This window comes from Natator depressus, chromosome 4, assembly GCF_965152275.1.
Source record: "Natator depressus isolate rNatDep1 chromosome 4, rNatDep2.hap1, whole genome shotgun sequence".
NCBI lineage: Eukaryota > Metazoa > Chordata > Testudines > Cheloniidae > Natator > Natator depressus.
Genome location: NC_134237.1, coordinates 38461142 through 38482287, shown reverse-complemented (window position 1 = coordinate 38482287; position 21146 = coordinate 38461142). Strand labels below are relative to the sequence as shown.

Below are 21146 nucleotides of genomic sequence, written 5' to 3'. Positions count from 1 at the left end.
GAGTGGCAGCTGCTGACTGAGGGCCCAGCTCCTCGTGTAGCAGTGCAGAAGTAAGGGAGGCAAACCCATACTATGCCATCCTTACATCTGTGCTGCCCTCACAGCTGGGCTCCCGGTCAGCCACTGCCACTTTCTGGCTGCCCAGCTCTGAAGGCTCCACCACTGCCAGCAGCATCACAGAAGCAGGCACAGCAGCACCGCGACCCCGCAACTCTCTTTGGGTCAGGACCAGCGATGAGCTGCCAGAAGCTGAAGAACCGGTTCCTTCAGTCGCCCCGGGTCTTTGGCGGCACAGAAGGACCTGCTGCCACAGTGCTGCCGAAGGCCCGGAGCAAGTGAAGGACCCGCTGCCGAAGTGCAGCCGAAGGCCTGGGGTGCTGCTGGGTGAGTAAAAATTCTCAGGGGAGCTTCCCCAGCCGAGAGCTCGGAAAGGATGGTCCCACTGGCTGTATGTGGCCCGCGGGCCACCGTTTGCCCACCCCTTTGACAACCGGTTCTAAACCGGCTTCAAAATTTAACAACCGGTTCACGCGAACCGGTGTGAACCGGCTCCAGCTCACCACTGGTCAGGACCCCTACAGTTACAACGCTGTGAAATTTCAGGTTTAAATACCTGAAATCATGAAATTTATGATTTTTAAAATCCTCTGACCATGCAATTGACCAAAATGATTGAATTTGGTAGGGCCCTACCCATAAGTATTTGTGAAAATGTAAAATAATGGCTCCATCTTGTGCTACATTGAAAAATTAGTGACCTAGGGCTCAAGACCCATCTGACCTGAGTGCTGCACAGAACTGGAAGTAAGGGGTGGCAATTGCCCCTCCCCTACATTGGAGCTTGTTAAGTGTCAGTGCAGCCCCCTGCACAGGTCAGATCAGCATGTGGGTTGCCTGAGTCTATGTCCATCTACAAAAGGCCCCTGTAGGCCATTCTGGCAACCATGAATAGCTGGAGTGTAGCAGTGTTTTGGCAACACTTATTTCCCTGGGAACAAACCTGATCTGCATCATGCACCAGGGGGTTCTAGGAGAGGAGAACCAGAGCCAGATATGCCAACTCTGTGCCTGCCAGGGAACTTTCTTCTACATTGGAGTAATTCTCTGAGGGTGATCTACAGCACCCTTGTGGCCACTTGGAGAGTCACAATCTGGTCCCTGCTCCCCCTGATGAGCACCAGCCCTTTCGGTAGCTTACATTTCCTTTCACACTGGCTCAACTGCACAGGCTGGCGCGTTGCAGAGCAGAGCCAAGACTCTGCCTATTTCCCACTCCTGCCTTCCCACACACCTGTGCAAGGTGCTGGCAATGTGGAGAACCAAGGCAAAGGAGGCTTCTTATGCCCCCTGACTTCTATTCCTGGGCACGGATTATTTTTTGTTTTCTTTCTTGAGTTTTATTCTGTTGAATTATTTTTTCCCATTACCACAATGCCCCAAACTCTACTGTAGCAAGTTTTAACAAAAAGGAATGCTTTCTTTTTCCATCCTAGGTAATAATTACTGTGTTAGCAAATATGTTGTTGTTAAATCTATTCTCTCGAAAAGCCACACCACTAACTGGGAGACCTAACTGTAATGCATGTGAGTTTTAGGGAGGCTAAATCCAGCAACTCACATAATCTGTGCTATTATCCTGCCCCAATACTCTTGCACCTCTGAGCAATCCCATGAGATATAAATGAAGCTTCATATATTTCACCATCCCCATCTTTAAAGTGAACCAGCTCTGAATGAATTCCTCTTTACTCTAACCTGCCTGCATTTTAGTCTGTGTCCTGCAGTGAAAACATCCTGTTTTAGTCTATTCTATCTTCAAGCCCTCTTATGGCATCTCAGCATTGTCTGTATTTCAATACAAGCAGGTTCACCCTTCTTAGCCTTTCCTCATAAAGAAACTATCATCTTGGTTGCACTTCACTGCACACTCTCCATGGGATTTCATATCCTTCATAAGGGGACTGAAACTGAATAGAGACTATCTTTAAAATGATAGTTTGGGACTAAACATGGCCTCTGGGCAGCAACTCCTTTCTTGCTCCCACCCCTCTCTGAATCATAGTGGCAAAGGTGCCCTCCTCTGTTCTATTTCCTCACAGAGCCCTCTGGGTAGCTGTATAATCAGCTCCTTTCAGCTTCTTGTCAGCATCTTCATTTTCTTTCGTCCACAGAATAAGAGTGGCAAAAGTGCTCTCTCTGTTCTTGTCTCCCTCCAAACCCTCGAGGTACCTGATCAGAAGTTCCTTTTGGCTTCTGGTTGGTGCTGAAGAAATGAAGGGAAACAGGACAAGCATCCCAAAGATAATAGCTTTTATCTTTTTGAATGCAATTCTGCATTGCTTATTGTGATGGAAATGACTTTGTTACAACAGTTCTTCCCAGCTGGGTGCAACAGCTTGTAGGTCAATAATGATCATTTAGCTCGTGATTGGGTCTCAACTATTAAATGACACATGCAAGAAAAAGATGAACTGAAATGATCTAATTTATGTGCCAAGAACAATATATATTTGACAAATAATTTACATAAAATGCGTCCAGAGAAAGAGAAACTTTATTTTAAAGTAGACATTTTAATAAATATCAATAAAAAACAAAATTGTTGTACCTATTAACAATGAGAAAGTGAGGAAATTCTTAGTTGAGATTCCACAACATTCATATAGGCAGGAATTTTTCTGAGAAAGAAAAGGAGTCCCCTTTCTACATGGCATTCTGCTTTGCATTCAACAAACCTTGGGGACCCCTCACTGTTGTTGTTTTTAGGGATGTATGTATGAGTACGCCCTTATCCTTCTGTGCCTTGTTTCCATTTTCTTGCCTCAAGCATCCTCTCCCTTCAGAAAGAAGAGGGGACCACACCAAGGAACACTGGAATAGAGGAGAAGTTTACTATGATAAGTAGGGTGGGTCCTGGGGCTTGTTCAATTATTGTGAATAACTGATAGGGAGAGAAGGAGAGAGAGTCTGGCTGGCTTGGGTAGGGATACTGGAGTTGAGTTTGTGGATTTTCCTACTGTGCGAACATCCTCCTCTCAGGTCTGTAAAACATACCAAACCTCAATCTCAATTTGAGCATATTCAAATTTTGATACAAATATTTTGCATAGGTCTAGTTTAGGCCCCACTATTCTTCCTGCAATATGTATGCACAAATAACTCCCATTGACTTCAGTGGGAGTTAGTTACACACAGGACTGTTGGATGTGGTAATAACACAGGAATAAAGAGCAAGAAAACTGTATAATAAAGTTGTCAATGTTTTTACATTTTGGACATGGGACCAGATTAGCCATAAGAGAAAAGGCTGATAGGTACACATTTCTCCTGGATTAGGCACTGCTGTCATATTAAAACTGACTAAGGCAAACTAACTTTGAGCAATTCAACTTTAATTGACTCATTTTCTTATTGTTAAACCATTCACTTACATATTTTTGTCATGGGCACAATTTTGACCTCAAATTCATGTAATATGTTGTGCACCAATATACCAGGACAGAATTAAGGGTTTATAATTCAATACAGTAAATTCAGCACTTTAAAAAATATGATTGATGATTAATTCGTCTATCTCTGTTAGGTACTAGAAGCAGATGCATTACAAGTTTAATATATTGCTGTTATTTTAGCTGTTGAACAAATGTTTACAGGCCACAAGGGTATGTCTAACTCTCAGGACACCTATTTTCCAATTAATTTTGCATTGTGTACACTGTGTTTTCAGTTCTGATATTGTCTCCATATTTCTCAGAAGAGTTCAGTTTCAGGTACTCAGAGACTCTAGCAGCTGTTCTTGCTTTATTGGACTCACAAAATGACAGAATAATGAATTAGGCTGCAGTCTCCACTTGAATATATATATTTTTAAATTGGCTAAGAGGCATTCCTTTTTGAGCTCTGTGGCAAAAGTAGTACAGTATTGTCTCGCAACTGCCATAGACTTGTCTATTGGTAAAGATATAGATCCAATTGGTTTAATTTAACTTACACAGTAGAATGTATTTTCTCCACAAAACCTACTAGAATCCTGGAACATTTATTAAAATAATACAATTACATATCTGGTCTAGTGGATGAAGAACTGGACTCAGAGTCAGGAAATCCGAGTTTTATATTGAGCGTTATCATATATTACTTCTGTGACCTTGGGTAAGTCACTTCACTCCTCTGTTGCAGTTTCCCAGTTTGGGTCCAAGAAGAATTTCTGTTCCTAAACTCATGGGAGCTCAGAAATGCTGCCATAAGCATTATTGGAAGCACAAGGGATTCCAAAATGGACAGGAAGGGATGGGGAAGAGGTGAGGCTATAGCCCAGCCTTCTTCCACACCACCCTGTGGAGTGGGACTAGCATGTAGAGTAGAATCAACATGCAGAGAGCAGACTGTTCCATAAAGGGGTGTTGTAGGAAGTGTATTGCCCCAGGCACTTCAGAGAGCTCTGGAAGGCACCTGCATCTCAATGCTCCTTCTGGGGCAATGTGGGCAGTGCGTAATAGGTAAAATCTAGCTTACAGGTATTGCACAAAGCAGTTAATGGACTGGAGGATCTGACCCTGAGTGCCTTTACTTTTATATCTGCTTCAGTAGTTCCAAAGTCTAACTATTCACAAGGCCCACATTAAGAAATAGCAGGATCCACTGGCTCTAATACACATTCTCATTTTCTGTGCTAAAGATTGTAATTTCTCCCTTGTTGCAAGTCAATTAGCTTAATAATAGTTCTACTTACTATAACATGGGAAAGGTGGACAACGAAGGAAAATAATACTTAGAGTTCAGTGCACAGCAAATTATAGTTATTTTAGGGTGAATCAGGTGTGGGGCTTAAACCATTGTGACAATCTCGCTTCTTGCGTCAGTTGTGCTGTACCCATAGACAGAACCCATATGTGCAATACATTATTTTCAATGTAGGGATGTTACCACTTCAGTGCTTTCACTGGGGTGCCTTTCCATGGTGCATTTTCCTTCCTCCCTTAGATCCAGAGACATTTAATGTCTTTTGATGAAGTGCATATTAGTGCATGTGTTACACTTTTTTGGGGGTAGGGTAGGGGTGGGATTTAAAAGGATTTCCTGAGCCATGATTTCCTCAGTAAGGGCTGATGGACATCTTGTGGGATGACAAACCTCCTGTGTGGTATCCAGCCACAACAGTTTGAATTACTGTGTAAGTAGTTATTTTAGTGTCAATCCTGCCAGGTGCAGAATGCTTTCTGGAAAGCACTGAGAACCCTCAACTATCACTGACATCAATGAGAAATGAGAACATTCACTACTTTGCTGAATTTTGTCCTTGTTGAGCTGTATAGTTTTATATTAAGAACTTTTGGGCCTAATAAATGACTTGTATTTTAGAATATTTATTTCCTTTTATCATTTTTGAATTTTCCACCTTTTAATTTAATTGAATAGCCCCTTGTTGTTGTGTCATGAGACAGGGAAAACAGAACCTTCTGATCTACCTTTCTAGACAATTCATTATTTTATATACTTTTATCAGGTTCCCTTTTATTCATCTCCTTTCTTAGATAAACAGCCCAAACATTCCAATCTCTCTTCAAATTAGATTCTTTCCATGACCATGGTCATTCTTGTCACCATTCTCTTATCTGCTTCTAATTCTGCAACATCCTTTTTTGAGATAGAGTGACATGTACGGCAAACAGTATTCCAGATTAGGCTATACTACTGCTTATATAATGTAATTACAATATTTTCAGTATTATTCTGCAGTCTATTCCTTAGGCATCCCAATATCTTAAAGCATAATGAATATTCACATATGTTCCAGCTCTACTGAAGACAATGACAAAACTCCCATTAACTTCAATAGGGCAAAACTAGACCCACAGTCAATTTATCTGTTTGGATGAGTATATTCCACCGCACATCCTAATGTATAAACTTACTAATGTGTACTAAACACTTTGAAACATCTCTGTTACCATACCCTCTCATTACTGGGATACAAACAGAAGTCAATAATAGCTACTTTGGAATCAAATTAATCCAAATAAACCATGACTTATTTTACAAATCACTGAACTGATACTCCTGGCCACTATGCATGGGGGAGCTAACACTCAGTTACATCATGAAATCGAGCAGGGAAGCTGATGGTATTGCAGGCCCAGAGACAAATGAGCGCTATGGAACACATTTCTCTGCCACTCTGTAGTCACCATCAGTCCCTTTATACAAGCAAATGCTGAATTGCTCATTGGGGCCCTGCATTAATTTGGGGACTTAACCAGACAACAGTTGCTCTAGGCAGCACAGAAGCCCATATATTTTATTACAGAAAATACAACTCCTCTATAATGTTCTTTATAGGTTCTTATACTATGCTCATCACGAAAGTATCTGAACATCTTCCAGTAGTTCATTAAGCAATGTGAATACACATCCTTCCTGTGTTTGTTCTCTTATCTTCTCCCCAAGGTGAGAAGTGGACTATCTTGTTTCGGTTTAGGGATTTTTTTTTTTAATATACATGTTGCTATATGTCAGAGATGGCAAAGTCAAAGAAATATGCCTTGCAATTGAAACAGAAAGTGGAGAGATCTGTAATGGTCCTTGGTTCTTGTGGAAGTTCATTCCACAGTCTTGGACCGGCCTCTTAGAAGTTCTCCTGCACAGACTAACTTTATTCTTATTGTAGAGAGCTCCATTGTGCCAGAGAATCGAAGTTATTGACATCTGTTTTCATCCCAGAGCTTTAGGTTGTCTTTCAGCTATCCTAAACCCAGTCCATGGAGTGTCTTGAAGATAATGACTGAGAACTTGAACTTGAACTGATATTCTATGGGAAGCCAGCATAGAGAGTAAAGGACAGGTTTGATGCTCTCATGGTAGCCTGTTTTACTGCGAGGATGTGCTGCTGAGTTCTGTACCATTTGGAGTTTCCTAAACTCTGAAGGCCCAGATATATCACATTGCTGTAATTCAGATGAGAAGTGACAAAGGCATGAATAACTGAGACCATGTCACCATCCAGTAGGATAGGATGGAGTCTCTTTGCCAATGGGAGATGACAGAAAGCTTTATTTGTACAGGCTGTAATGTGACAGCTTATTATGAGTAACGAATCCAGAAGTGCTCCTAATCTACAGACTGACTTGACCAATTGTGGGTGTGTACCCTCAAGGAAACCGCACCATGGCTGCAAACCCTTCAAAATGCTTTCCTCTGCCTAACCTCTGTCTCGCTTGGGTTCAGCTTCAGCTAGCTTTTCTTCATGCATGAGCTGATCTTGCCCAAGTACTGGGCCATCTTGGTGGTAGTGGTCTGGTCATATGTGGTGAAGGTAGAATTATGTGTTATCTGCACATTGCTGGAGTGTGAGTTCGTCATCTGACCAATACAGCTAGTGTAGTTGTTTGTAGATGTTGAAAAAGACTGGAGAGAGAACTGATCCTCATGGGACTCTATAAGTGAGGGGTCTAATAGTGGAAATGCAGTTTCCCATTATTACTCGTTAGGCACATCCCTCCAGGAAGGACTCAAACCATTTTAGCTCATTACCCTTAACTCCTGCCACCTCTGTCAGGCAAGACAGAAGTATTGCAGAGTCAACAGTGTTAAATGCTACAGAGAAGTCCAGGAGAAGACTAGCTGTCTGCCCTCCCTCTAGGGACACCAGGAGATCCTCCATCAGTGCCACTGAAGTGCTTTCAGTCCCATGTCCTTGCCTGAATCTTGATTGTGCTAGGTGTAGATTGTTAGCTTCAGTTAAATTTGCTTGTAGTCGGCCTTTGGCTAGCTTCTCTGCAAGCTTGCTCAGCAATGGGAGGTTTGACACTTGGTGTTAGTTGGCTAGAACCAATATATTCTGGCTGGGTTTCTTCACTGTTAGTCAGACTATTGTGTGTTTGAAGGGGGATGGGAAGATTCTCTCTCTGAATGAGACCTGGTTTATTTTAATCAGGAGTGGCACCTGTGATTCATGTCTCTCTTTCACTAGCCCGGACAGGCATGGGTCAGATTCACAATCTTGGGTCAAGACTCCTTTAGGGTTCCAGAATTATTTGATCAGTGGCTGCACTGAACTCTAAGAATGCAGGTGGGCTGTCAGTTGGTGGCTATTAGTGGAGCGGATCCAAGCTGCTTGAGAAGTCTTGCTGAACGTGTGTGATCTTTTCAGCAAAGCAGGATGACAGTTCTTCACAGTGCTTGGTGCTCTGTTCTGATGCAGGTTGTAGGCATTCAGGATTGATGAAGTACATTATCACTCTGAATAGCTCCTTGAGCAGGATTTGGCAGCTTCAATGGAGGCTGATAGGAATGTTCTCTTGGCCTGTAATACAGCCTCTGCATAGGCTTTGAGGAATTCATTATCTTTGATCCTGGATATCTACAGCAGGTGCTCTCTCAATTTAAAATCCTCCACTTACATATACAAACAGTCTTGTCACACGTGCTCCACTTCACTTGGCAATAAAAGCACTGACTATGATGGACATAGGTTAGTAGTATTGTCAAGGTTCCTTCCCCACTCTGAACTCTAGGGTACAGATGTGGGGACCTGCATGAAAAACCCCCTAAGCTTATTTTTACCAGCTTAGGTTAAAACTTCTCCAAGGTACAAACTATTTTACCTTTTGCCCCTGGAATTTATTGCTGCTACCACCAAGCGTCTAACAAATATATAACAGGCAAAAAGCCCACTTGGAAATGTCTTTCCACCCAAAATGCTCCCAAACCCTATGTCATAAATATAAAGGGAAGGGTAAACCCCTTTAAAATCCCTCCTGGCCAGAGGAAAACTCCTCTCACCTGTAAAGGGTTAAGAAGCTAAAGGTAACCTCGCTGGCACCTGACCAAAATGACCAATGAGGAGACAAGATACTTTCAAAAGCTGGGAGGAGGGAGAGAAACAAAGGGTCTGTGGGTCTGTCTATATGCTGTTTCTGCCAGGGATAGACCAGGAATGGAGTCTTAGAACTTTTAGTAAGTAATCTAGCTAGGTATGCATTAGATTATGATTTCTTTAAATGGCTGAGAAAAGAATTGTGCTGAATAGAATAACTATTTCTGTCTGTGTATCTTTTTTGTAACTTAAGGTTTTGCCTAGAGGGGTTCTCTACGTTTTGAATCTAATTACCCTGTAAGGTATCTACCATCCTGATTTTACAGAGGTGATTTCTTTACTTCTATTTACTTCTATTTCTATTAAAAGTCTTCTTCTAAGAGAACTGAATGCTTTTTCATTGTTCTCAGATCCCAGGGTTTGGGTCTGTAGTCACCTATGCAAATTGCTGAGGCTTTTTATCCAACATTTCCCAGGAAAGGGGGGGTGCAAGTGTTGGGAGGATTGTTCATTGTTCTTAAGATCCAAGGGTCTGGGTCTGTAGTCACCTAGGCAAACTGGTGAGGCTTTTTACCAAACCTTGTCCAGGAAGTGGGGTGCAAGGTTTTGGGAAGTATTTTGGGGGGAAAGACGTTTCCAAACAGCTCTTCCCCAGTAACCAGTATTTGTTTGGTGGTGGTAGCGGCCAATCCAAGGACAAAGGGTGGAATATTTTGTACCTTGGGGAAGTTTTAACCTAAGCTGGTAAAAAATAAGCTTAGGAGGTTTTTCATGCAGGTCCCCACATCTGTACCCTAGCGTTCAGAGTGGGGAAGGAACCTTGACACCCTACACCCCCTTTCCTGGGGAAGGCTTGATAAAAATCCTCACCAATTTGCATAGGTGAACACAGACCCAAACCCTTGGATCTTAAGAACAATGAAAAAGCAATCAGGTTCTTAAAAGAAGAATTTTAATTGAAGAAAAAGTAAAAGAATCACCTCTGTAAAATCAGGATGGTAAATACCTTACAGGGTAATCAGATTCAAATCATAGAGAATCCCTCTAGGCAAAACCTTAAGTTACAAAAAGACACAAACAGGAATATACATTCCATTCAGCACAACTTATTTTATCAGCCATTTAAACAAAACAGAATCTAACACATATCTACCTAGATTGCTTATTAGCCCTTTACAGGAGTTCTGACCTGCATTCCTGCGCTGGTCCCGGCCAAAGCAACACACAGACAGAGAGAACCCTTTGTTCCCCCCCAAGCTTTGAAAGTATCTTGTCCCCTCATTGGTCATTTTGGTCAGGTGCCAGCGAGGTTATCTTTAGCTTCTTAACCCTTTACAGGTGAAAGGGTTTTTTCCTCTGGCCAGGAGGGATTTAAAGGTGGTTAGCCTTCCCTTTATATTTATGACAAGTATGGATGTATGTTTTGTATGTGAGCAAGAGAAAAACAGCAGGAGATAGAGAAACGTTCACATAGATTTATATCAAAGGTGTGTTTGTATGTTCAATTCTGCTTGGCCCTTGGATCTAATTACACTCAAACTGGCCCATGGCTAACAATAGAGTCGTCTTGTCATGTTTTATTAGTAAATCCTACAAAAAATGATACTGCTGATGGCAGTATACTATATCTACCTGATGGTTATATATAATTCAAAACCTAAATGCTCACTTTTTTTCATCCTTCACAAGATATCCTTAGGAGATTGGTCTCATTTCATGCTTTGAGACACTGAACAGAAATCTGTTCCTACTAATCCAGAATATTCATTTAATACTGCAGACAAAGATGGATGAATCAGGCTTTCATTGAAGGGTCTAACGATTTTATCAGACACAGATACTTGAGAAATATTTTTGATGCCATTACAGATACAGTATGCCAAGAAATTGCACTAGTTTTTTTAGTTTTTATGGAATCATTTGGGATTTTAAAAACATTTTTGGTTAAATTAATGCAAATTAATAAATTATTTTTTAGAAAGAACAATAACATGTTCTTCCCTAAAATTTTCTTAGGGCCACATTTTGCCACTTTCATGGTGATTATTACCTACCTTTGTGAGGTGCAAATGGTTAAGGATGGACCCTTAAATGTTTGGCTGCTTTAACCGTGGTAGAGGGCAAACAGCACTTGAATTCAGTCCTTCCTTTTGATATGTTCAGTAGGTTCACATTTCCTTATACTAGTGGTTCTCATACTGTGCTTTGTGGACTGATTACTTGCAGGTCATATGGTGCTTGCATCTCCTCCTGCTCCCATCTGTTTCCACAGAATCGGAAAGGTTCTTTTTTGTAAGGAAGGAGTTGTAAACCTATTGAAGCAGCTGAATACAAAGAGAAGGATCCAATCTATGTGGCCCCACTTGGAGCCACTGCTACATAAAAGGAGAAAAAGGAGAGGAAATGGGAGTAATCCTCAGAAACAAGAGACCAATGACTAAACAGAGTTTCCAGCTGGATAGATGACTAATGATATCTGACACCACATTTGTCTTATATATAAGTAAGAATAAGAGCCCTAAGATCTGAGGTCTCTTCCTAATTCTGCCATGTGGCTTTGGGCAAGCCACATAACCCCTGTGTGCCTCATTTTGCTGATTGGCAAATGAGAAAAATATTTGTATACTAACAATACAGGACTCTTCTGAGGCTTGATTCATTACTTTTTATGAAACACTGTGCTAGATCTTCAGCTGCTGTAAACTGGCCCAAGTCCATTGACATTAATGAAAATCTGGCCCTTTGAGATCTTCAACAGTAGACATGTAAAGTATTATTAAAAAGTAGGCAATGAGTTATAAGACTATTCAGTCTCCTTTCACAGTTAGATAGCACTTAAGCACTCAATGCTTTATAAACATAATGGGCATTGCTGCCAAGGTCTTTCTACAGCCACTATCAGATCACAGTTCAACCAGCAGTCTAGATATAAATCCATACAAAATAAATAGAGGTTTGCAGACCACAAGATCAGTTTCTTTGGTCCATTAGCTCTTATGTCCCACATAAAATATAAGTAGCAGAGATCGTTTGCAGAGCAGGATTTCCTGTGTTGACTGATGCTTTTCTTACCTGCAGGGCTAGTGAATTGAGAATGCCCTGGGAAAATGGCACTAACACAAGTTCTCATATGTCAAAAGCTTACAGATTCACAGATGGTACTGTTTTTTGTGGTTCATTCTGTACTTGTGGTTGTTTCCAGACTATTACAGGAAGAAAGCCTCTCTGGTGAAAAGCTACCATTGTATGACCAGACCACAAAGAACATTTTGGGGCTGATTTTTGTGGGGATTGACTTGAATGTGAAGTACACTTATGCATTTCCTACAGAACCAGGTTAATAACTTAAACCACCAAAAAAACCCTATATTCACATAACGTTAAGCTAAACCGACAACGTAAGTGAAATCATAGTGAGGGCTTAAATTTAATGTTAAATTCACCTTATCAAAAAATTTCTGTGAACTGTATAAGTATTTAACTTTTTTTAGAAGAGAATATTATTTACTTGATAGTGTAATGGTTCCTTTGTAATGGCTCCTCTTAATGTTTTTTGTATCTATGGCCAAGTGATATAAAGAGAATTCCTCCCAATGGAAGTTTTGTTTCCTGTAATAGGCTGAATATATGATTATTTCCTCAAAAATAAACCCAAACTACTTTATGGTAAGTACACGAAAGTTTGTGAAATAAAACATGTCATGATCACTGAAATATATGAAAATATGTACTTTACCTTTTGAAATGTCTACTATTTGCACAAATAAAACATTTTTGCTAGACTTGCCATTTATGATATAAATACATTTAACACTTTTAAAAAATGTATTTAAAAATGCCTACTTTTTAAAATTATCTATCCATCAGCCCAAAGGCAAACAACTTTAGGAACGATTTTTAAATAAGTATTTAAGACTTATGGTCTATCTTTTCAAAGGCAGCCCCTAAATCTATACCTGCAATTTGTCAGGGCAAAATTTTGGCATGCTATTTGTGTGTACATGCAATTACAAAAAAGAGTGCATTTAACTCCCATTATTTTATATTGTATTGTATGCTCAATAATGTTACATTGTTTAATGTTACACTGTGTGATCATGCAATAAGAGACTATATTGTAACTCATACAAAGACACTATTATACTTTCAATCAATAACTACTAGGCAGGTATGCTGAAACATCTTTGTATTACACTAATAAACCACTGTTTATCTTGTCTTTCCTCCCCGTTTATCCATTTTATACATCAGCTGTTGTGTTGCAATATATAGAGATTGTAAGCTCTTCGGGGCAAGGACTAACTTTTTATTATATGCATATACAGTACCTCACACAAGGGGGCCCTGATCTGCAACTGGGGTCTCCACATGCTACAATAATTCAAATAGAAAATAAAAAACAATAAAACACAAAAGGAGGAACTGTTCAGGGTGGAAGGAAATCTTAATTTTGAATTTCTTGAATTTTGTACAATTAAAGTCTCAGCTTTAAAACCTCAATATTAATAATTTTTTATATTCAGTAATTTATTTTAGAGACCACTGGAAAAAAGGGAAATAATAATCATAAAGTAACAAAAAGCAGGAGAGAATGCAGCCAGAATTGCAGAAAGAGGTTCTATTTACAATGGAATAGCAGCTATAGTGTTACACATATTTTATGGTCTATTTCCTCAAAAGTGTCACATCCAAATACAGCATAGTATCAACCTTGTTTTGTTTAAGAGATCTGATAAGTATACAGCAAATGCTGGCATGGTGTTGCTGTATTTAATTTAAATCACAGGGAATGATCTGGCAGGTTTAGGACTAAAAGGTCTCCTTCGCAACATTGCAGAGTATTAGTGCTAGGCAAGATGTCAAGTAATGTATACAAAAGCCAGATTTTGTTTTTTAAATCAGATACCCCCCATCTGTGCACATGCAGCTGTGTGCTTACTTAGATGGGAGCAGTGAAGGGCTTATAAATAGCAGATGGTAGAAGTAGAGTGGATACCAACTGCAGATTTTCCAGTAGGAGAGTGCTGATTGCATCAGCCCACTGACAGGCTGGTAGGGAAAGGCCTAGAGAAGCAAAGCAGAAGAATTGGCTAGGTCAAGTAACTCCTCCTAATTGGCTAATGTTAAGACTGCCAAACCTAAGAGTTCGAAAAACAAACCAAAATAATCCATGATATTTTTCCAACCCAAAAATGTACATAAATTCTTGTTCCAGGGCATGAATTCCTGTGCCAAAGTGAACAACATGGCACCACTGCAACAAGTGTCATGCCCTGTGTCAGGGTTCCTTCCCCACTCTGAACTCTGGGGTACAGATGGGGGGACCCGCATGAAAGACCCCCTAAGCTTATTTCTATCAGCTTAGGTTAAAACTTCCACCAAGACAAAAAAATCCTCATACCTGGATTCAGTATGCTGCCACCACCAAGTGATTTAACAAAGAATCAGGGAAGAGACCACTTGGAGACGTCTTCCCCCAAAATATCCCCCCAAGCCTTACACCCCCTTTCTGGGGAGGCTTGAGAATAAACAAGATGAGCACAGACCAGCCTTGGGTTTTTAGGACTCTAAAAACCCAATCAGATTCTTAAACAGAACTTTATTAGAAGAACAAAACAAAGATAAAAGAATAACTCTGCAAGATTAGAATGGAAGATAATCTCACAGGCAGTCAGATTCAAAACATAGAGATCCCTCTAGGCAAAACCTTAAGTTACAAAAAGACACAAAAACAGGGATACACATTCCCTCCAGCACAGCGAATTTCACAAGCCAAAACCAAAAGAAAATCTAACGCATTTTCTAGCTAGATTACTTACTAACTCTATAGGAGTTGGACTGCTTGCTTTCTTGATCTGTCCCTGGCAGAGGCATCACACAGACAGACAAAGCCTTCCCCTCCTCTCCCAGATTTGAAAGTATCTTGTCCCCTTATTGGTCATTTTGGTCAGGTGCCAGCCAGGTTACTTGAGCTTTTTAACCCTTTATAGGTAAGAGGATTTTATAGTACTGTATTAGAGTTTCTTAACCCCTTCCCTTTATATTTATGACACCCTGTAAAAATCAGGATGCTCACAGGAAAATATCTCATGGTGGGGAAGATGAATGCTCCGCTCCTTGAGTGCCTGTCAGAAAGTGCTGCTTCAGACTTGGCCATGTCACCCTCTCAAACTCAGAAGTAACAAACCCTCCTCACGCACCTCACTTGCTTTTGGCTGGGTTTATGATTCAAGCAACCAGCCCCATGGTAAGCTTTGCTACCACACTGCTGTCAGCTAAGTTGTGTCCATACCTCTTTTTAATCCTGGAGTGTAGTTCACCACCTGACTCCAATTTTTTGGTGCTGTATCTTTTTCTTCCAGTTCCATTTCTTGAACTAGCACACTACCCTTGAGGAGCTTTGCTCAATATTCTGACACAGCAGAGTAGTGCTTGAGCCTCCCTGCACCCCTTAGAAGAGTTGCAGCAACTTCCTAAAGCACCCAGCTTTTGACTGAAGCCTCCCACCCAAAGTGCTTCCCCAATCTCACGCTATTAATGTACCTGACCTGAAAAGGGATAATTTTCTATTTGTACCTGATGCCATTGCCTCACCTGAAAATCAGAGTGACTCCTGCAGGTATCCTGAACTAGGGAGACTGCAGCTTTGTGGAGGATGTGTGTTTTTTCTTTCTTAAATTCACTGCGTAACCTCTAAACATTACAAAAACCACAAAAAACCCAACCCCCTAAACAATTAAGACTAAAGTGTAAAAGAATTTAAGCCTTGAAAAAGAATTGCTTGCCAATTGTGAGTCAAATTCTCCAGCGTTGCTTACAGACAGCTTCTTTCCTCTGAAATCTCACTTATGTTGTGTGTATTAAATGAGGGCACAGTAATATTTAGATTGAGCTATTCAAAGGATCTGAAAGGAAATAAATGTCCCACTCCTTTAAGCACCTTTGAAAATCCCAGTTTAGTGGTTAAGTGTCAGTGTAAACTCATCATACCAAATCTTATTTACAAGCTGCAAAGGCAAACTTGCTTTTATCAATACTTTGCCTTTCAACTTAAATTCACCTTGACCTTGGGGCCAAAACTTACTTCAGATTTACAAGATAGAAGTCTCATGTCACTTCTTGATAAATCCTACCTAATCCAAGCCAATTTCAAACATATTGTGCTATATTATGCTAACCTTCAATATTCCACAGTTTAATAGCCTGACTGTTCCATTCTTTCTCCACCAGGGATAAATAAGATGGTAAATAGACTGACTGTGTGGTCCATTTAACTGAATATCAATTCTTATGGACTTCACCTAAGGTATTTGTTGCAGCTTTAGCAATAAGAATTCTCAATACTTTAATACTTTTAGAAATTAAATCCTAATTATTGCTGAATCTAAAAAATCAAAGAAAAGCAAAACAAAAAAACCCAGAGGCTTGGCTTTAGACACCACATTAACTATAAAAAGAAAAGGAGTACTTGTGACACCTTAGAGACTAACAAATTTAGAGCCTAAGCTTTCGTGAGCTACAGCTCACTTAATCGATGCATACAGTGGAAAATATAGTGAGGAGATTTTATATACACAGAGAACATGAAACAATGGGTGTTACCATACAGTCTGTAACAAGAGTGATCAGGAAAGGTGAGCTATTACCAGCGGGAGAGCGGGGCGGGAGGGAGGGGGGGAACCTTTTGTAGTGATAATCAAGGTGGGCCATTTCCAGCACTTTACAAGAACAGTATGAAGTGAGCTGTAGCTCATGAAAGCTTAGGCTCTAAATTTGTTAGTCTCTAAGGTGCCACAAGTCCTCCTTTTCTTTTTACGGATACGGACTAACACGGCTGCTACTCTGGAACCTCACATTAACTATAAGCCAGATAAAACAGAAGCCAGCATCAAATTATTAAATCTTATCGTGTATCTGCACAGTATTAGAGCTCAAACATATTAGATAAGGAACAGGAAACTGCTTTGATCTGTGACAAATCAATATTCCTTGGGATACACAGTTCATCAGCAAATTTCTCTTTAATCATTTTTTGTTAATCATTTCAAAAGCAGGTTGTAGTACTTACTGGATTGAGAACAACTGTGAAAAACAACTCCCCTCCCTGGATACTCTTGTCTAGTTCTTTTGGACCCCCAGGATACTCCTTATAGAAAATTGTATGAGTGAATAGACCACAGGTTTGCCGAGGAAGGACCTGAGTAAAAACAGGATAAAGAAAAATATCTCAAAACAAAATGACTTTCATTCCTTTTGTAAACTAATAAATTGAATACAAATGAACTTTTGTAACTTTACCATTTACTTTCTGTTATTAAACTGTTATGTAGATTTAGCATTGCACTGTTAACTGAAGTCAGTAGTTAGACTGATAATTAATCCAAGGCCTGGGTAAGTGAGCTGTAGCTCACGAAAGCTTATGCTCAAATACATTTGTTAGTCTCTAAGGTGCCACAAATCCTCCTTTTCTTTTTGCGGATACAGACTAACACGGCTGCTGCTCTGAAACCTGTCATACTGACATATATATACATTTTTGAATAAACAAACAAACAAAAAAAGAATGACCAACCACAAGTCATTTTTTCCCATAAATTCATGAATTTTTTTTTTTTTTTTTGAAACGCAGTGACTACTGTCAAAAAGCCAGATGTAATTCAGAGTCTCCAAAAAAACCTCTTTATGTACTTGATATCTAATCTAACTGTATTTTAAGGCTGGTTACCAAAACTTTTTTAGTTCATAAAGTGAGGTCATAATCTGAAATGTGATTTTATAAAAATAGCTTCGTGTGTTCTGTATTTATTGATTGTTATTCAAATCTGTTCAGTTTCCACTTAAAAGTAGGCTTTCTTTTGTGCCAGTCCTGAAAATTCAGTGCAAAACTTGAAAGTCAAATTGGTTCTTTCTTGCTCATGCATCATTGACAATAATGATTCTGTGTTCAAATTAGTTATTTTTGTTGATGATGCATAAGTTACAATAGAATCCAACTCACTCTCTCAGCTGTGCCAGCTCTGCAAGACTAATGGTAGTAAAAAGTAGTACAAACTTATTTTTTGTAATGACTAAAATAAGCATGTATGACTCTAAACATACACAGGGAATAGCTCCTTTGAGTAAGGTGCTGCTATTTCATGAATTTGCTTTTTACAATAGAACCACCTTTGAAATGTTTCCTTGTATCCCCAACTTGGAAAATGGATGGGTTTCAATCATATATATATAAATTTTCTGGAAAAAACATTTTTTTTCCAGAAAATTTACATTTTAAGGCTGAACATCTAAGGACCAGATTTTTAAATACCTTTAAAAATATAGATCTAAATCTCAGATCACAGTGGTTATCAAACAGCAGTTTGGCAAATTCAGTGTTTGCTAGAATAAAGGCTCAGACTTTTTAAACCTGACACCTACTATGGAAATTCCTTACTTGGAAGAAATTATGCTAGTATATGAATCATTCTTTTCTGTGGTAATTTTTTCAACATTCTATAGAATTTTACATTCTACAATGACCACAGACCAGGGGTGGGCAAACCTTTTGGCCTGAGAGCCACATCTAGGAATAGAAATTGTATGGCAAGCCATGAATGCTCACAATATTGGGGCTGGGCTGTGGGAGGGGGTGAGGGCTCTGGTTGGGGGTGCAGGCTCTGGGGTGGGGCCAGAAATGAGGAGTTCTGGGTGCAGGAGGGAGCTCTGACTGGAGATTGGGGTGCAGGGGTGACGGCTCTGGCTGAGGGTGCGGGCTCTGGGATGTAGGAGGGTTCTCAGGGCTGGGATCGAGGGGTTCAGAGGGCAGGAGGGGAATCAGGGCTGGGGCAGGAGGTTGGGCTGCAGGAGGAGGCCAGGGGTGCAGGCTTTGGGCGGTGCTTATCTCAAGCGGCTCCCAGAAGCAATGGCATGTTCCTTCTCTGGCTCCTACATGGAGGCGCAGCCAGGCAGCTCTCCGCAGGCACCACCCCTGCAGCTCCCGTTGGCTACGGTTCCAGAGTGTGCGGAGCAGAGTCTCCTGGCTGCCCCTTTGCATAAGAGCTGGAAGGGGGCCATGCCGCTGCTTCCAGGAGCCGCGTGGAATGGTCCCCAACCCTGCTCCCCAGCTGGAGTGCCGGAGTGGGGCCAGGCTGCTGCTTCTGGGAGCAGCATGGAGCGGCCCCCAATCCTGCTCCCTGGCTGGAGTGCCGGAGCTGGGCAAGGCCCAGACCCCCCTCCCCAGTGGGAACTTGAGGGCCGGATTAAAACTGCCGGTGGGCCGGATCTGGCCCACAGGCAGTAGTTTGCCCACCCCTGCTATAGACCATAAATCACACATAATTATGAATTATATGGTATTAACTTATTTGTTATAATCCTCCAAATGCTTTTTAAATTCTTCTGGTTTCCCTGACGAAATGCCAGTGCAATGGGTACAAAGGTACGGAGATAAGTTGAGCAGGAGGGGAAATGCTTCTGGTAAATCTTATATAATGTCTTTATTATGGCATGTGTTATCACCATCAGCCTGCAGATGCAGAAAATTAATGCATTTGCGTTGAAGAACACAAAGCCTGAGATTTCTGACCTACAATGTTAACAGAGAATTTTGTGTCAGTAACGAAAAGCCACTGTGAGGCAAGTAGTGCAGTCAGTGTCTGTCAACATGAATTATAGGGAGTACAATGGGGGAATTGGGTGATTTGGACTAGAGTTGCCTCCATGGAACAATTCCACAGCCTGAGAGGAGGCTTTCTTCCCTCCAGCCCCCTCTGGGCATCTTCCCAGCATCAAAGCCTTGCTACTTGGGCCAAGAGCTTAGCTCTGGGTTTAAGCCATAGTAAGAAGCACACTGGCAGAACGTGTGAGACAGTTGTAAGGTGAGAGCCATTTCATACAATTGAAGCAGCACTTTATTGTAAGATGCAAGGCCAGATTCTCAATTGGTGTATGTTGGCATAGCTCCTTTGCAGTCAGTGGAGTGATGCCAATTTACAACTAGATGAAAATCTCACCAATAACACTCACCAAAGTATTACTGGTGAGATTTCCAGCTGGTTGTGAATTACTTTGTTACACCAACATTTTCCTTCAGCTTTTTAAGCCATTATCAAAAGCAGTAACAGATAGGCCCCAATGTCAGAAGTTATGCTGCTTTCATCAGCAGTACGATGAATGCCAGCAAGAGACTTAGACATGCTGATTTTAATTAGCAGGTTAATGTCAACTATACCTCACTATTTCTACATAGCAATATGTGCTTCTCACAATGTTAACTTTCAGGATGCTGTGCTTTTACACTTTTTTTGTTTTGTTTGTTAAAATGAATCATGAAAAGCTGAAGCAGTAAGTTTGAATATAAAAATCACAAAAGCAGCTCACCATGATATTTTTGTGGATGAAGCCCCGTCTGTACCGTGCCGGTTTTAGATGTGGATACTCTTCTGTGCTGGTGATTTTGATATTCCAGACCTTTTTCCAGGCCTCATAAAGCTGAACATGTACAGGGTAAACCCCGGAGTGGTGCGGAGCTACTGCATAGCCCATGTCAGTTGGAATGCCATGTTCCTGAAAAATATCAGAAAAAGTGACTGATCTAGAAAATTAATTTAATGCTTGTGTCGCTTGCAAACACCTTTTCTGGGAGACAGCATAGATAGGTCTAAAATGCAGTTAGGAATGATTTGAAGACGCATGCTGGTTATAAAAGGGAAGCAGCGAGATATGCAAAGGTTTGAATACACAAACCTATAACGAAGTTTTAGGAATAAGAAGAGAAGAATGACAGAAATGTAAGAAAAATTATTTTGTGTTCTTATACCAATACCTCAAAAAGGGGGACATATCTTTGCAAGTTTTTGAGAAAAAATTTCTCACAGACTGAGAATTCATGAAGCATGCTAATCAGTAAAAGGGCCTGTATTCTGCTGTTAAAAAGTCCCCAAATACAAAATATGTGACCCCACTCACTGTGAGCCTTTAAATAACAAGCTCATACTCAGGCAATACTCTTGCTGACTTCAATAAGTTTTACCTGTGTAGTGCTCAGGGCCAGAGCCTATTGCCACTCTGCTGACAAAATTCACTCTCTGTGCAGAGGACCATTACAAGACCTATATACCACTTAAGTCCCAAGTGCACAGGGGTAAAATTTCCCCTAAGAAAAAGTTGTAAGATCAGATGTTCTCCTAGTATTCTGTCCTTGCTGTGTCAGCTGAGCAGGAGCAGAACAGCTGGTGCCATGAATACATCATTGTTAAACAGTTAACAATACACAAATTCAGGATTTGTCTGGCTACCTCTTTAAAATAACAAACACAAAAGGTGACTGCTTAGTCATAGTGCTTAAACCAGA

The 21146-nt window shown here is 40.6% G+C and overlaps 1 protein-coding gene across 2 annotated transcripts in view; it reads right to left on the bottom strand.

Moving 5' to 3' along the window:
* The window catches only part of LOC141986359 (bifunctional heparan sulfate N-deacetylase/N-sulfotransferase 3), a 110416-nt gene that overhangs the window by 28175 nt on the left and 61095 nt on the right, over positions 1-21146 (bottom strand). For both annotated transcript variants that reach the window (XM_074950790.1, XM_074950789.1), the window contains exons 5-6: positions 20174-20359; positions 16884-17012 (exon numbers count right to left, since the gene is read on the bottom strand). In XM_074950790.1, the coding sequence (XP_074806891.1) occupies positions 16884-17012; positions 20174-20359 (315 nt within the window). The remainder of the gene's footprint in view (positions 1-16883; positions 17013-20173; positions 20360-21146) is intronic.